The sequence below is a fragment of the Melanotaenia boesemani genome, chromosome 2 (genome assembly GCF_017639745.1).
Source record: "Melanotaenia boesemani isolate fMelBoe1 chromosome 2, fMelBoe1.pri, whole genome shotgun sequence".
Taxonomy (NCBI): Eukaryota; Metazoa; Chordata; class Actinopteri; order Atheriniformes; family Melanotaeniidae; genus Melanotaenia; species Melanotaenia boesemani.
In genome coordinates this window covers 27,526,855-27,544,927 of record NC_055683.1, presented here as the reverse complement: position 1 = coordinate 27,544,927, position 18,073 = coordinate 27,526,855, and the positions used below count along the sequence as shown (strand labels likewise).

Below are 18,073 nucleotides of genomic sequence, written 5' to 3'. Positions count from 1 at the left end.
AATGAGCCTTGATGGATTGTGTGTCTCTGTGTCATCCAGGCTGTGTGGCGAGTGTAGATAAGCCCCCTTATGAGGTGAAAACCCCTCCCCATCCTGCAGTATCCCCTCCCAGCACCAACAGCAGGAATAAGGGATGTCAGGGCTGTTCCTCTTTTTGGCAATGCTCATTGTCTCCTGCAGCATCCAGGTTGGTTCCAGGAACTCTCTCACACACAAATGTGCACATATCTTGTACACAAACACACATAAAAACAAAATAAAAAGAAAAAAGCAGATATTTTCATTTAGTTTAAAAGCCTCCAAGCAAGGTGGTTAACTTGTGTTAGTCAATAGCCTTTGCGAAGAATATCTTCTTTCTTTAACTCTGTTGGCTCTAAAACAAGCTGTGAGTCATTGTGTGGAAGCCTAACACACCTCCAATACTGATAAACATTTCACTGGAACACAATGTCATCTTATTGGAACATATCCCTAGCTTGAGAACAAATTATTTACATCCTCTGATACTGTATAAGTGGAATGAAGGTTTGAGTGAGATTCACATTCTTCAAACTGAAGCTACAGAACATCATTAACAATACTTACACTGCACCGAGTAACTGGGAATTTTTTAAACTGAATTCTCTCCCATGTGCGTCACCATCTCCTCAGGTGTCTCCTGCTGTTACCCTGGATAAGCTAAAGGAAAGTTGGAAACTGTACATGGATGAGTGTGAACATAACAACAGTAAAGGTCCACTCAGTACTGGTGAGCCAAACATGTTAAAGATTTTTTTTGTATTGTTTAAACCTTGAATAACTCTTTGTCATTGAACTACACTGCTTGTTGACAACTTCTGAGCATTAACTAGAAACTGTATATGCAACACTGGCAAATAGTCACTAATATTGACTGATATATTCACTCTTTAAATTATGGTTTTGATCTTGATCTACTCTATGGAAAAATATCTGTCTCTATTTTAAGTCTATTCAAGCTTTCAAGTTTATTATAAAAGAGTTAATTGGCATTTAGTTTAGAGTTAAATGACCCTGCAAGTACTAAGTTCTGGTTGAGTGCCACTGCTGAGAACACATCATCCAGGTTCACACACTAATCCTCAATAGAGGTCTGTCAGAGTGGGCACAGCTCACTATTACTTCACAAAAACATGTCTACCCACAAGGACCTCATACATGGAGGCTTTGCAGCATAACTAGACATAAATAGAGGAGATTGACCAATTTTGCCCATCTGGTTATACGGCTGCCAGCTCACTCTCAGGCTTGTTGTGTGGAACTAACGTCTGCTGTCCAGTCAAAAACAATGAATGTTATATCAGGAAAATTGGACAGAAATTGGGATCCAACAAAGTCTTGAGGATATAATACAATATCATCCCTTTATGTTGCATGAGTTGACTACAAATTATGTGGTTTTTGTTTGGCCATGTTAAAGTGCACTGCATGCCACATTGTGCAACAGGCATCTAATGATATTATCTATAGCATCATGCTTGGTATGTGCGGGCTGCATGATGATACCTGTTCAATCATAACTGACTTCACTATTTTTCTATCTTGGGACACAGGACATATGATATTATAAAGGCTTCTGATGCCACAGCTCAGTTTTTTAAATTCACAAATTATATTAAGCTCATTTGGTGCCTATCTGCACTGATCAGGTCTGTCTCAGTTATGTAACAGTACCACCATTGATTGTCACATTCCATGCTATCTTTCTGTTGGTGGGTTACTAGATGTTATCTGCTTGCAAGGCCATTAAGAAGCTAGTCTTTGGACCTCTCACATTCCCTCGTAAATGACTACTGGTTTAGCTATGATCAAAGATATCTACAAGATTTTTTCACCTTTACCTTATTTAATTTGAGACAACCAAGAATCATATGGTGCGTTATTCCAAGTTCCAAGTTATTCCAATGAGCAGTTGTGGCTAAATTTAGCTCCTGTTTATGTCATTGTACTCAACAGAGTAAAGATTAATAAACGTAATCTGACAATAGGAAAATAGTTAATTAGCCTCTTACAGCAGTTTTAAAAAAGGTTCATGCTTGTGCAATAACAGTATAATAATAACAGGTGGTTTTGACTTGTGAAGAGATGGTTTATTGGCTAGGACAGCGGTGAATGTGAAACAGCCTTGGTTAAATTAGTCTACATACGTTCACATTCGGAGGATGATGAAGATGGTGTTAGAGAGGCTCTGCTGCTTGACCTGGCTGAAAAATGTTTAGGTATCAGAACGTCTTGTTTCAGTTAGCAGCAACACTTGGTTAGTTTTAAGAAAAGGTTGTGGCTTTTGCAGTTCAAAACAAGAAAAAGACAACAGCCCTCACTTTTTGCTGTTGTCTTAGTAAACCACATGTAAACTCAGAATTTTTAATTGATGTCTTTCCCACTGCCCAGGGTGAGACTGACCATCCTTCTAACTGATACAATAATAAAAAAGCTAGCTGCTCTTGGTTTTGCTGGCATGTGTAACCCTAACAGGAGAAAGGGTATAACAGAAAGCTGACACAAAAACAAGGTCCTCTTTCACAAAAGGCACAATTAGCAGCCTTTAATATAAAACTGGTGATTATAATCACTTAAAAAAATAATAATAAGGATAATAAAATTTAGATTATAAATGGTGTACTTATCCAAAACACACAAAAATTAATATAAACTACAACTCTTACATTTTTGGTCAAGTCCTGACAACAAGTCAGATGTGGAGGTAAAATAGCATCTTAACCTAGTATGTGTACACATTAGTTAGATAATACATATTTACCACCTTCTTGTGGAACTGTGGCAACAGAGCAGATAATAGTTTGGTCGCCAGACTATGAAGCAGCACGAGTTTTCTATCCCTGCTCAGATCATTTCATAGTCACTCTGCCTTCAGCTGTTCCCAGTAATACATTTACTGCACTTCTCTGACTTCCCGCTCTAGTGAAAAGCGGCTCCTTTTCACTCCATCAACAAAGTGTTTAACTACATGTTAAACGCTGCCCTTCAGTTGCATTACTGTATGTTAGCATGTTGTTTGGCATAAAGTCGGAGAGCTGTGTCGCTCCAACATTCAAAAAGCCCACTTCCCACACGGTGCAAAATTGTACCTTCCTGCTTTGCAACTCTGCAGCACTTGCATACCCTTCCAGTCGGTCCATTAGTCTAAGAGCAGATTAGCAGTTGGATACATCACTTTGTGTACCTGAGCATGCAGCTGTTCATACATTAACAATCAGTGCTCTGATGAGAGAAATGATGAAACATGGAATGGTAGAGATGAAGGACTATGATTATATGATGAAAGACTATACAGTAATGGCTTCCATGAACCATGAACCAAAGATATCTTGATGTATTGAGAGGCTTAGACAAACAAAGGGTAGTATTAAATGAGTATAACAATCTCACCCAAGTTTCCTGTTTTATCTCTCACCCTTTCCCTTTTTTAATCTAAGGCCTTGTGTGCAATAGGACATTTGACAATTATGTCTGTTGGCCTGATGGACTACCCAATAGCACCGTCAGTGTGCCATGCCCATGGTATTTGCCATGGCATCACAAAGGTAAGAGAGGCATAAGTTTGTTGAAACATACTGTATGTTTATGGCTGATTAGAATATCCTGCAAGATGAGTGTGAATGCTGGATGCATGTTGTGTTTGTGTGTAGTTCAGCATGGCATGGTACACCAGGAATGTGATGCCAATGGCCAGTGGGTGACCGTTTACAATACCAGTGAGTGTGAGTCTCATGATCCAGGTCAGGTAAGAAATTAATTTTAACATGATTGTTTTAAAAGAAACAAATGAAAACAAAACTATTTTATTAGCATAGTAAAAACATTTCCATTTACAGCAGTACTATGGTCATATTCGGATCATGTACACAGTGGGCTATTCCTTATCCCTGGTGGCTTTGGTTTTGGCTCTTGGCATCCTATTATTTTTCAGGTAATAAAAATGATCAATGAAAATTAATTCTTAAAATAAATATAGTCAATAATGAGCAAATATTCATCTGACTGATGCAATAATGAATAAAAATGTTAAATTGATATTTATCTAATAATTGTTCATCAAGGAAATTAAAACAGGTGACCTTTCATACCATTGTTGCTTTTCATTGGTTAGGAAACTGCACTGCATGAGGAACAACATCCACATGAATCTGTTTGCCTCCTTCATCCTACGAGCCTTGTCTATCCTCATCAAAGATGCTCTGTTGGAGGCCAACCAATCACAGGACCTCAGCAGAGACCAGGACCAGGGATTTCCCAGCGCATCTATGACTCCAGGGGAGCTACTGTTCAACAATGCAGTCAGTATTGATCTGCACCAAGACAACAACCTGTGCAAATGATGTTTTAAGATTAAATGAGAAACGAAATAGACCACAATTTTTGTGTATCATGTAACTATCAAAGATTGTTAAGTATTATGACAATGGCAGGGCCTGCTGCGCATGTTTTAATCTTTAAAAATCTAAATAAACAAAGAGAAAATAATTTTATGCATTTGAATGTAATCATTAAAATATGAAAGGATAATAACCACAGCTTGTTTCATGCAAGCACAAACCCTGAGTTCCATCAACAGAATGAGATTCCCTTTGCGACAGTGCTGTGCACCATCCATATCAGCTGAAAAGCGTTTGACTTCTTACTGCTCGATGATTTGGTGAAATGCATCTCATCGCTCTCTTGCAGACATCAGTGAGCTGTCGTGTCGCAGTGGTAATGATGCAGTACAGCATCATGGCCAACAGCTACTGGCTGCTGGTGGAAGGCATCTACCTTCACAACCTCCTGGTCATCACTGTGTTTACAGAGAGGAACTACTTTAAAATCTACCTGTGCATTGGCTGGGGTGAGCTGTCCACTAGTAAAGTAAAAAGTCAGGAGGTGCAACATAATTATGTGCATCTGAGTCAGCGCAAACAAAAGGTTCCAGTAACTGTGTACAAAATAAGCATTTTGTAATTTTTTTCCACAGGTACACCATTAATATTACTCGTGCCATGGGCGGTTGTTAAGTATTTATATGAAAATCAAGAGTAAGTTTTTCTCTTTTCTTTACAAATGCTAGTAAAAACATTTCATATTGATTTCTCTCTAATAGCAGCACAAAATATCCCAAAAGTGGCTTACGTTCTGTTGCTAAATATCGTCACCAGTCTTTTTAGCAGCTCCTTAATATTTCATGTTTACATGCCAAACCCAAATTTCTTCAATGCAAAGTTTTTCTTGCGCGCTCTTCAGCATGAGGTTTGCAAATCCTGACACATGTTATGTCAAGCTTTAAAAACCCAAAGCGGTTACATCTCTCCTCATCAGTCAGAGTGAGCAGGAGTTTAGTCGGAGTTGCAAAACAGTATAAAACAAATAATGTGTTACAAAGCAGGCGTTGGTCAAAAACACATGAAGTGCTTAATGATAAGTACAGGAAATGTTCCTCGTATTCCCTCACTGATATTTTCTTTGCTGTTTTTCATTTTCAGATGCTGGGAGCAAAATATAAACATGAATTACTGGTGGATAATCCGAGCCCCTATACTGCTTGCTGTTGTGGTAATTTTTTCTTTATTTTTTCTTGGTCTCCTGCACATCTTTTGGCTCCTGTTTTTTTTTTTTTTTTTCTTTGTTAAACACCAGTATAAAAAAAGAAGCATATTCAACTGTAAATCCCACATGTGCAACAAAACAATCTTGCATTTCCACTTGACTAGCATGTTTCTCCCCAATCATACACTATACAATATTAAACACACTTTATTTATTCATGATGAGGAAAAGGCTGGTTGTGCTTCAGATTTAACATCTGGGAAGTATGTTAGGACTCACTGGGTTTTGACTTAAATAAATATGATTATTGTTCATTGTGACCAGCTAAGTCTGCAAGGGTCAGTTCAGAGCATTTACATAGCCCTGATTTGTTGCTGCTCCTACATGAAGCCAGACATCCTGGCATTTTCCATGCATTAATCGTTTTGCTAAGTGGCCTGTATCCCGCAGGAATTCCTGTGTTTGAGTTGTTTTAAGGATTGGGAGGGCTGGTCCTCATTTCAGTGTTTCCCTCGTTACTGATCCCAGCATTTTCAAGCTGCACAGAAAACTACACAAAGTAATAAACACTTTAATGTAAGCTTATTAGACTGTGAGAACATGTGTTGTTGCTACTTAAACAAATACCACACTCTCATTGTCTGCAAAGATTAAATAACACTTACGTACAAATATAAACACTGTTCACATTACAGTTTATTGTTATTTGCTTTTATTGTCTAATTAATTCCAGTGCATTTTTTATAAAGAGCTGGAGAAATGTTTACCTTATACATTTTCATTTAATACTATCATTAAAAATACAGTATTTTTAATGAACATGGGTATTTATTTGCCTTTATTCTTTGATGCTATCACATCTAGAAATTTCCATCCTGTCTTGAACATCCTAAGCAGCGACTGGTTTAAAAATGTGGACATTATGTTTAGCTCACTTTATTTATTTATTTTTTGTAACTGATGAACCAGAAATTAAATCAGTAAAGGTTACTTCATAGGAGATTTTCATCAGAGGAACGCCTGCTGTTTCTTAAAATGCCAGCTAATGTGAAAGTGTTCCCCCATCATGTTGAAAGGCTGTTTTACATCTACTGCTAATGCAGTAATTATGAGTGATATATGTAGAACTGAAATCATTTTTTTCATTTACTTATTTTTGCTTTTATCTAGTTTCCAAAGCATATGTTGCAGTTTCATGAAGAACATGGCTGCAAAGATCAGGTTTTCCTCTTTAGTGATATAAAAATATACAATTTTCAGTTTTTTAGTATGTAAATATGTCCCTTTCACGTGCTCAGATGTAATTAGACATATCAATAAAACCATAATTAAATTTTATTTTTTAATACTTTGTTGAAAAAAATCCGGTGTAGAATACTTGGATCTTACATAAGCAGGGTTTCCTTATTTCTCTTATTTATTTGTTGGTTTCCCTGCATTAAGATTAGTCTGCAGACAGTGAAATAAAGCTCTATCAAAGTAGTATCAGATGATACACTCAGCTTTCACTTCTTTACTATCTGAAAGCCCTGGGATGCATGTTTTGGGTCAGTGTCTTTGTACTGTGGTGCACCACCCAATCATCTTTGCTGCATTTGACTGAATCGAAGCAGACAACATATCCTTATAGTGTGCGAAATACATTCTACTGCTTCTATCTTTAGTTGCATCATAGTAGTGGCCATAGTAATTGGTGCCACTGGACACCTTGCATGTCTGTCCCATCACTCTACCTCTATTCTTGTTTGCTTTAGGCCATGCACCATTGCAAATATTTATTATTATTATTATTATTTTCTTGTCCTGTCATTATGTTATAAGCAGATTATTGTTTCATCTGCCCAAATGCTGGATTTTTAAAGTTTATTATTAAAGTCCAATATGACTTCTCTATTCTTACAGGGCATGTACATATCACAGCTTGCTGTACATCCTCTGTATTTGCTCTTGTGAAGTATTCTTCTAATGTTAGAGCTGGATATTAATATGCTTACGTAATAGTGCTCTTTACCAGACAATGGCAAACAAAGGTATGGTTGACATTCCAGCTGTCCCGCCCTGACCCTTACTGAAGAGTCCTGCGCTCTGTTAGTGCTGAACATTGTCGGCACATTGAGCTGTGATGGAGCCAAGTCTCTGCAGAGCCTCTGATTTTCCATTGCTACACCCAGCGTCTCATCCCATCCACTCCACTGACCCATGCACAAACATCTGCAAGTTGTCTGTCAAAGTAGACTGGGTAGAGAAATAATCCAACACCCAAACTGACTTTGCTTCATTCTTCTTCTGGCTTTATCCCATCTTTTTTTCTGGGTCGGAGTGGATACTTAAAAGCTTTAGGTTGGAGCATTAAAAAGTACAGTACTACGCTACGGTTAGGAAAGTATGATGCTTGGTTACAGGCTGAGATTCTCATAGTGTTTACCACTTCAGGCAAATCAAAATTTTCTGTCTTAACACGTACACACCTGCACCAACAGAAATAGGCAAAAATTATAGAGTCAAACCAAACCATAGAAAAACAAAAGGGAACTAAATTATAGATTCACCACCGCAATAAAGAAAATTTCTAATTATCACATCATCAGATTGGATTATAAGCAATATTAGAAATGCATTTAGAAATATTCTAAATAAATAAAATGATTTTTCATACAGTCTATTTCCATTTGAACTTCTGGAAGAGAAAGTTCTACATATAATATATACAGCTGAGATTTCTGCAGTTTCTTAGTTCATCACCTTTCTCTGGATGGATGCACCATTTTCATTGTGCCTGTTTTATACATGCCCTTTATACTGAGGCAACAACAAATACTTCGTGAATGATCTTGGACCTTAACTCAACATCAAAACTCACATCATTACAGAGTCAGCTCGATGTGTCGGCTCATTTACATCTGGGAGCCGCTCGCTTCTCTTCGCTTGTTTTTTCTTTCCTTTTTGTATATATATTACCTTCATTTTACCAGGAAAGTGTCTCATTGAAATGAAAAATCCTTTTGGAAAAGAGTCCTAGCCAAGACAGCGGCAGTAACACAGTTATAGCACACTACATTTAAAGACATATAAACAAGAAAAATATCTCAAGTAAAAAATGGCAAGATGAAAATGATAAGTCAAACAATGATAAGAAGAGGCAGCTGTTTTAAAACAACTATATTTTAAAGCTTCTTCCTTAACATCACATTATATTATTTTGACTTAAGCGATATCAGCTTCTTTAGATTTAGGTTATTTTGATTTTCCAGTTCAGTACAGGCTCTGGGAACAAATAATAGAAATAAATCCTGAGTACAAAGAAAATAACTTCAAGAACTTAAATAAACAGTTTTTTAAAAAATATATATACATTGTAGAATAATAGCTGCTGTACTTGGAAACGTCTGGAGGATCTCACTGACTGTGTTGTCTAACTATTAGGTGCAATAACAGGCTACAATCATCTTCAGGTTAAAAAGCATGGGGGGCTGCAGTGCCACAGAAACAATGTACAGTCTGTAGGAATAGAAAAACAAAGTAACACACACACACACACACACACACACACACACAAAATAAAAACAAGTTCAAGTTCAATAGCACATTTTCTGCAACAGCAGTTGCCCAAAATGCTGAATAGAACAAACACTTCACAGTTGAAAATAAAACGCTACACAATAAAACAATAAAAACCAATGGAAATAAAAACAAAAAATTAAATTGATAATAAGATAAAATCAATAAAATAATAAAAACAACAAAACTAGAATAAAACTAAAATAAAATAAAAGACGCAAATGTCAAGCTCAGTTTTGATCAAAAGCCAGCTCTAGGAAGTAGGTTTTGAGTAAAGACTAAAAACCAGCGACAGACTGAGCAGCTCTGATGTGAAGGGGAAGGCTGTTCCACAGCTTTGGAGCGGCAACAGAGAAGGCTCTGTCACCCCTGGATTTAAGTCTAGCAGATGGGACCTTCAGTAAGAGCTGTGAAGAGGACCTTAAAGTCCTGGCTGGAGCATGCTGGTGTAGCAACTCTGACAAGTACGAGGGGGCCAAACCATTTAAGGCTTTAAAAACAATTAAAAAAATCTTGTACTGGGTCCTAAAACTAACAGGAAGCCAATGCAAGGAGGCAAGCACAGGGGTGATGTGATCACGTCGTTTCATCCCTGTAAGCAACCGAGCAGCAGCGTTTTGGGCAAGCTGCAGTCGGTATAGAGATGACTGGTCAGTGCCATAATATGGGGAGTTGCAGTAATCTATGCATGACATAATGAGCAGGTAGAGGACTTTGTGAAGGTCATGCTTGGGCAGGTAGGGCTTTAATTTACCAAGCAGCCTCAGATAGAAGAAAACACTTTTGACTACAGAATTAACTTGCTGGTGGAAGTTAAAGGAGTTGTCAATAATTACACCCAGATTTTTAGCATGGGTTCGACAAAACGAAGTAAGCGGACCGAGAACACTAACTGTACTATTTAGAAGCTCAGAACTTCCAAAAACCACAATATCAGTTTTTTCCGTATTCAAGTGGAGAAAATTTAAATCCATCTTTTAGATAACACAAACAGCTGAGAAGGTTAGTCAGAGAATCCCCCTGTGGTTTTAAGGGGATGTAGACCATCAGCAAAGCAATGTATTGTGCTTATGAAAAATAGACCCCAAGGGCAGCATATACAGGGAAAAAAGCAGTGGACCCAAAATGGATCCCTGTGGGATCCCATAAGTGAGAGGGGCAGCAGCTGAGGCAAACTTCTCAAGGTGAACACAAAAAGATCGATCCGACAAGTAAGACTGGAACCAGCGCAGGACAGTTCCTCTGATACCGACACACTGCTCCAAGCGAGTCAGGAGGATTTGGTAGTCAACTGTGTCAAAGGCTGCAGTCAGGTCTAAAAGAGTCCAAACCCGCAAAACAAGGGAATTCCAGGTTTTTTTAAGTGAAAAAAAAAAATGGAATTCCCTTCACTATGAATCATTATAGTAAAACTATCCCAATAACACTTGTGTCTCTGTGTTTCACAGATCAACTTCCTTATCTTCATCCATATCATCAAAATTCTAGTATCAAAACTTCGAGCACACCAAATGAGATACACAGATTATAAATTCAGGTAAGCTGAAAAGTTCAAAACATACATTTATGAGATTTTTTTTTTCTATTTTACTGCTTTCGTGCTTGCTTTTTTTCTGTTTAATTGTTCATTTCTATCTGTTTGTCTATTTTCTTCTTATCTCAGGTTGGCCAAGTCAACTTTAACCCTGATCCCACTGCTGGGTATCCATCAGGTGGTCTTTATCTTTGTTACAGACGAGTCCACCAAGAAAAACATCAATTTGCGTCTCACCAAGCTTTTCACTGATCTCTTCTTCTCATCTTTCCAGGTTGGATGATGAATAAATCTTTCATTCTTGAATATTTATTTGTTTCATTACACAAAATGACGTACAAAAGATCCCATAGTGAACGATGATGAGTGCAGCTGTGTGGTTTTAATCCTAAAACAGATGTTACTTAAATGCTCAAGTTTATTCAATGAAAAATTAAGTTTTTAATGGTTTTCTTTTACCATGATGCTATATGATGTTTTTACATGAGTAAAACAAGCAATCACCATCGTAGATGAGCACATTTACCTTGGAACTGCACTGCACCAATAACAGTCTCCAAGTAATGATCATGTGTTCATATGTAACCAGAAACCAATCCTGTAAACTTGCAGGGGTGGTGCTATCATATCTGGGGTGGCAATCAGCTGCAAGGGTCATTTGACGTTAGCATTTAGCAGCACCTTATGTGTGCTCACACTTGCTTCATTCTGGCTCAGTGCAAGAGTCTCTAAAGCTGCTAACTCCATCTCTGTCTGCTCTATTTCCTGTGTATTCGTTTTGTTTTTGCATCCAAACTCAGCTTGTGATTTGTTTCTTCTCGTCAACCCTGTCTTAGTGTGCCCACCTCGTGAGACATGCAGGGATGATTTGTCATGGACATTCCAGAGAACAGCATGTTTTTCCTTCTACACAGCTGCTGCTGAAAAACATAAACAGAGCAGAACTATGAAAAAAAGTGTTGTCTCTAAAACAATCATTTTTTATGAATTACTTCTGTGGTATGGCTTCGCTGTTTTAAGGATATGTGCTGTTAATTCTAGCACTTTTAAGCATCTGTCATGTCTAACTGTGCCAAGAAAAAAATTAGTGGGAGCAGCTGACTGAGTGAAATGGGAGCCCTAATTCATGTGACCTGAAGAGGAAATGTGGAAGATGTAGGGTCAGTAAACTAGATCAGCATGGAAAATGAATGAGTCCACTTACATGGATACAAAGGGAATGGCAGGAATGCAGTATTTTGTGTTTCTCTGAGACACAACTCCAGCGCCTCTCTACACAGCTGTCAGGTTATATGGGCAGACAATAGACTGCAACCAAAAGCAGCCAAAGCAAAGAAGGAGAGCAAAAGCTGCTTTTCATATAACTGTGGATGGACGATTCTCGGAACGTGATTTCTGTTATATCCTGTTTAGAAAGAGAACCTAAATTCAGGTGTAGGAATAAAGCAATTCTTTAACCAAACTCAAAGTGCTACAGAAGCAGGAAGTACATGAAGAATAAATCCAAAAAGAAACTAAATAAAACTTATCTAAACAAACATTGACAATGATTTACAGGGGGAAACAAAGATGGCGACCTGATGATGAACTAAGTATGACCAGGTAAATAAAAACTGATGAGTGTGATGACAAAGGAAAAATAGGTGTAGCAATGAGTAAATAAGGAGCATAGATTCAGGTCATCTTTTGTTTTTGCTTAGGAACAACAATGAAATACTAAAAAAAGGAGCTTCAGTGGTCCCTTTATTATCGCCTTTAGCACAGAAAACACTGAAACATCCTTTACTAAAGGAATAATATACTATATACTCACAATTCCTTGCAACCACAACTTCCAAGCAAGGCTTGATCATATTTATCCAGATGGGATTTGAATGGAAAAAATGACAAATATAAATATTTCAGTTTTATACCTTTACATAACATTAGTAACTTCATAGGGTTCCATTAAACAAAGTATTTCTATGATGTTTTTTGTAGAATCTTTATTAAACTTCTTTATTTTCAATGCTGCAGACCTAGTAAAGGTGTGTCGGATTCCTTTTGCAATGCAGCTATAATCTCTAAAGTCCTTGCAAATTTCTTCTGTTCTTGATCTTATGTTTTACGAAGCCAAGAAAAAGATCAACCAGAAAAAGATGGAAAAAGAAAGACAATTTTTACAGTTCAACCATAAATGTGGTGTCATGGTAGAGTGTGACGTTAACTACTGACGTTAAAACAGATAACAAATCAAAGCTTAGATGACAATTTTCTGGAAAAGCATTGAGCTGTCAAATAAAGATTCCTCACTCTGTAACTTCTGACAGGGATTTCTTCATCTGCTTGAAAAAGTAAACACTTTGTTTGAGCTCTGTGCCTCAAAACGTTAAGTCAGTTATTATTTCAGCTGTGATGACTTTATGAGAACTGACCCAGTGTTGGTTGTCTCCTCAGGGCCTCCTGGTGGCCATCTTGTATTGTTTTGTCAACAAAGAAGTGAGTCTTCTCAGTTGCACAACATTTTTGTTAACCACAGATTATCCATTTGTAATCAGATTTATAATGTCTCTTTTTGTTTTGTACTCAATAAAGGTGCAGTCAGAGATCCTGAAGAAATGGAAGCGCTGGAAGCTAGGGAGGAATATTGAGGAGGAATACCGCCACACCTACAGCAACACCCCCAACACAAAGACAGCCAGCCTGTTGAACCATGTCTCACGGCTGCCTCACTTCCCAGACATCGCCAAATCCTCTGTCCCTGTCTGTAGCCCTGAAGAGAAGCACATGCTTGTGGCCGGCTGCCACAATGGCACTGTCCACAACAAGGGCATGGACACATCCGTCTCCCAGCAACAGGTGGGAACCATTAGCAACTGCGCCCTGGTGGAGGATATCAGCCTTACAGATAAAATACAGTGTTATGAGACACAGAAAGAAAATATGGAGAGCCACTTTTAAAGAGAACCTGATGAAGAAATTTGTATGTTTTGATGCTTTCATCTGGCTCCGAGTGACTTCCCTGGTTGGCTGTAAAGCTCTGTACTGACTGGGAGCAAACCTCAGTGATCAGTGTCACTGGGAGATGGAGCAGCAGTTCGCTTGTGTGAAAGGACAACAGTATGGCAAACATCTGCACTGAGATGGCCATTATATTGTACTTTGAGTCTCATGAATGGATTTTTCTAGATATGTGCCATTATCATATGTGAAGCTGCTGCCGTATGAACAATTCAGCAGCAGCATCTTGAGACAGACAAGCCATGTAAAGTAATAATAACAAAAAAAAAAAGGAAAAAAAGAATAAAATCACAAACCTCAAGTAACAGCAAAAGAAACATCTAAAGACAGGGTCCTGGCTTGAGCCTCAGCTTTAATGTGTGCTGTCTGTGCTTTGTGGTACTAAAAGATAAATACTAACTGGACATTGAACTGTGTACACAAAAAGCAAGACCAAACAAATTACACAAATAAGGAAAACAGGGACAGAAGAGAATTCTTTTTTTATATATATGCTTTGCTCTGGTATCTGTATGTTGTTTTGTTGTCTATATTGATTTTAATGAAAATGTGGGGAAAAAAAACATTATGTTGACTGTATCACACAGTAAAGTGACCACAGTGTTAATGTCCATGGGAAACAGGCAGCTGCTCAGCCCAGGTCCTTCCTGGCTTACATATAGATGTTAAAAACAGGTCAATAGATGGCATGGGATGAATATAGAAATAAGCTAAAATGATCATCGCTTGACTATTTGTTTTGAGTAAAAATAGATTTTTTTATGTAGGTCAAACCTTAAATACTGCTGAGTGCTACAGTTAAATAGGTAAGTGTTAAATATACTACAGTGTGTTTTTAAGGTTAATAGCTTAACTTCTGTGCTACTTAGCTTTTCCCTTGCCATCTAAGATGTTGTCTGACTCACGCTACCTTTTGAGATCATAGCTGATAAGTGGAAACTGTGTACTCAAATCAAGAGGAGAATACATGACAGATGTGACCTGTAAAACAATGCATGCATGAATCGTGAGTCTGAATTTGTCATTCAAGATGACACAATGCCTCTGGAACAAGAGGGGTTTTGCAGTATTTGTGCCCTACAGTGCCATCACATCAGCGACTACATAAATGTCAAAAAGTCAGACAGACAGTGCTAATAACCGCATGCACCCAGTTGCTCTATGGACAGTGTTTAATATGCAGCCATGCTGAGTCTACAGTGGCAGTGGACACTGAACAAAACCCTGCAGCCCAAAAGTAGAACAAAACTTCTCTAGTTGATATTTAAGCACCAAGGAAAGTTAGTGGTACAGTTGCTTCTGAATACAGAACGGAAGATGCCTGCAGAACATTAATCAACCTCTGAGTTTCTAAAAGAGTTGCCTGAACTAACTGAACTTGACTTTGTTTGTATGACTATTTGCACAATATTAATTTTTCATTCATTCTTTGATTCTTTTATACTTAGTCCAATTCAGGGTTGCGGGGACAATGTTAATTTATAACGTAAATATAATGTATGTATATGTGTGTTTATACAGATGATTTTATTTGATTGCAGTCAATATATTTCATACATACTAGTGAGTGTATGTATATGTGCATATATATTTTCAGGGTATGAGTGCAAGTAATTTTAGTACTCCAGATTTGTGGATGTGTTACAGTTGGATGAATTACTGTTGGCATTTGGAGGAAGAGAGGTAGATATAAATCTCTGCAGTTGGCTTGACCCAAAGCAGAGGTCAAAGGGTACAGCCAGCCCCTGACTGTACAGCCTCCCTCTTTAAAATATACTGCAGTATAGCTCTGCACCACAGGACATTCCTAGATGTTGCACCTGTATTAAGCATAAGGAAGAAAGAGCTCTATGTTTTATTATAAAATCACAATTCCTCAGATTGCAGGGGCCAGATGCATAAACATGTTTCATTCTATGACTCAATCGTGTATGCACAAAACTAGAGACATATATATGCTTTCTTTCCACCAGATTTGTAAACTGAGCATATTTATGGTAGCTGTGTACAAGCCTGATTTCCACTCCCATCTTTAGCCTTAAATGAATGTTTTGTCAACAATTAAAGCAGTTAAAGTACTTCAAACTAAATTGAATTAGGTCACAAAGGCAGAAACAGAGATACAGGATAAAAACTGGCAACCTCAGCATGACTAAGATAAACACATAGCCCAGGGATCCCCAGGGATAGCCCATCTTGGGCTAGTGTCCTGCAGTGTATCCCTGCTCCAACATGTCTGACAAATTAAATGGATCCAACTCCCTATGAAGTTCTGTGCAATGTTAATTTGATGCAGGTGTGTTGTAGCAGGGACACTGTGAAAACCTGCAGGACACTGGCCTAACAGGTCCAGATTTGGTGATCCCTGACATAGCCTGAAGCTATATAAATCAGGATATGATTAATTTGTTCTTAAACAATGTTTGGTAGCCTAAAGCAGTGCATGATCCAGTTAACATCTCATGCTAGACAACGTTGTCCTTTTTAAGTCACATTACCATGGACTTCCAACAAGCTAACAGCAGTCTTTACTCATGACCACTACACACAGATGCAGTTATTTGCAGCACCCAAAATTAAATAAGAATATATAAAACATTATAATCATGAAATCATTCTTAAATGGTTATAAAATGTTTTTCCTTTATAAACACCACTTTGTGAGTAAAAGGTGCATGGTTTTTGTGCAAATGCATCATTTCTGCATCTGGCCCCTTAAAGCAAATTAGAGCACTTTTTTGCCATGTCACAAAATAGTTTTGTGCTTTACCCATTGCTGCTGTTTAGTAGGTAGAAAGAAATTGCAGGCTAAGCTATTTTACATGAACATCTGCTGAAGGTTGTAATAGAGCAAGTAGACATCCGATAATTAAGCTGGGGAGACAATACACACCCTGGTGCTGCAGACCTGGAGGAGAGTACTTGCACACTCATATGTTGTATACATTAAGTGAGAAAATTTTAGTAGAGTCAAAACAGTATTTCTACAATGTACAACTGTGACCATACAGTATAGATGTCTGAAGCCAGCAGCTTGGGTCACTCCCCTTCCTGGACCAAAGTGGTTCTGTATGAATGTATTTTCTGAAAGGCCCAGATTAGTATGATCCTTTTCATTTTCTCTTAAAGGTGGTTGTGTACAGTATTTCTGATGTGAAGAACAGATCAGTGAAAACTGACTGCATTCTGGTGTAAACAGTTCATCATATATTGTGTCCTCTTTGTGTAAATGGTGAAAGAATAAATCACAATACAGTATATGTAAAAGATGATTTTAAGTTGCTGTGGTTTTTGTTTTGGTGAACAGTCATGATGTTGAGATTTAAAGGAGGGAGCATGTGTAGGTCTATTTGTTTGCTTTTGTATCAGAATAACTTATAAGTAAGTTAAGTATTGAGTCAGCTTCTGGGTCATGTTCTGTTTGCTAGACCATGGCACTGGATATTTCATCACACAGTGACTTATATAAAACAGCTGTGCTTCAGCAGTAACCTCTATTTTCAGTACAAATCAGCTGATGGTTGAATAGCCACCTTCCCCCGTACATTCAGGGAGTAAGGAGGGCTGTAACTTTGCAAAACTGTCACCTTCATCAGCAGTCAGCGGTGTAAAGCTGCTGTATTGCCTCTCCCTCTCTACACTGCCTTTGCATGTGGCTGCTGGAGACAACATCTAGAAACACTCCATCCTTCTGATGAGGTTGGACAGAGTGCTGAGAGAAAAAAAGACATCTCTTATATTGTAGCCTGGTCCATAAGGTGGTCCTGTCCACATTATGTGTAGAGAAAGAAAAGTCATAGTATATAAGGACAGACAAGGTCTGAACAGTGTTCCATTTCTTAGAAAAAGAGAAATTTGTGTAATTACAGTACTCAAAGCATTGGTTCAGATGGGAACATTCCTGTACATAAAAGTGACAACACAGATTAGCAGCTGATCCTTCTGGGAATCAAAAAGTTAAGTTTTTTATTGTTTTCGCCCGCACTTAGCACAGGAAGTAGCACACTTTGTTATGAGGTCATTTATTGGCCACACTAGTGGTTTCACATAGTTCTGACTACACTGACAAGGTATTTAAACAAACACTGGCTCTAAAACCGCAATAATTATTACAAAAGAATATATGGATGCATTATCAATATTTGAGCAACTAGATAAAATCTAATTAAAACAGTCTTAAAGTCAGATCACGGTGAACATTTTTTTTTTTTTCTTCACTTGTGTTTCACTCAAGCCAGGTAGAATTGGGTACAAGAATCCAGAAGCCTAAAAAAACCTGAAAAACATTTTTAGTGAGTTCTGTCGTAAAAGGATTTTTAAAAAGCGCTTCAACATTTAGTAAAAAAAAAAACAAAAAAAACTGATATTTCTTTCAGCCCAGTTTGCATTTTACCCCTTCTGCAATGCAACATCAGCTGTAAG

The 18,073-nt window shown here is 37.8% G+C and overlaps 1 protein-coding gene across 3 annotated transcripts in view; it reads left to right on the top strand.

The window, feature by feature from the left end:
- gcgra (glucagon receptor a) overlaps positions 1 to 16,990 on the top strand; it is a 48,709-nt gene extending 31,719 nt beyond the window's left edge. For all 3 annotated transcript variants that reach the window (XM_042005609.1, XM_042005600.1, XM_042005617.1), the window contains 13 exons: positions 40 to 187; positions 652 to 748; positions 3,456 to 3,563; positions 3,669 to 3,763; positions 3,855 to 3,949; positions 4,130 to 4,316; positions 4,705 to 4,864; positions 4,991 to 5,051; positions 5,496 to 5,565; positions 10,566 to 10,654; positions 10,781 to 10,925; positions 13,088 to 13,129; positions 13,226 to 16,990. In XM_042005609.1, coding sequence (XP_041861543.1) covers positions 134 to 187; positions 652 to 748; positions 3,456 to 3,563; positions 3,669 to 3,763; positions 3,855 to 3,949; positions 4,130 to 4,316; positions 4,705 to 4,864; positions 4,991 to 5,051; positions 5,496 to 5,565; positions 10,566 to 10,654; positions 10,781 to 10,925; positions 13,088 to 13,129; positions 13,226 to 13,591 — 1,569 coding nt within the window. In that variant the 5' untranslated portion in view covers positions 40 to 133 and the 3' untranslated portion in view covers positions 13,592 to 16,990. The remainder of the gene's footprint in view (positions 1 to 39; positions 188 to 651; positions 749 to 3,455; positions 3,564 to 3,668; positions 3,764 to 3,854; positions 3,950 to 4,129; positions 4,317 to 4,704; positions 4,865 to 4,990; positions 5,052 to 5,495; positions 5,566 to 10,565; positions 10,655 to 10,780; positions 10,926 to 13,087; positions 13,130 to 13,225) is intronic.
- The last annotated feature ends 1,083 nt before the right edge of the window (positions 16,991 to 18,073 follow it).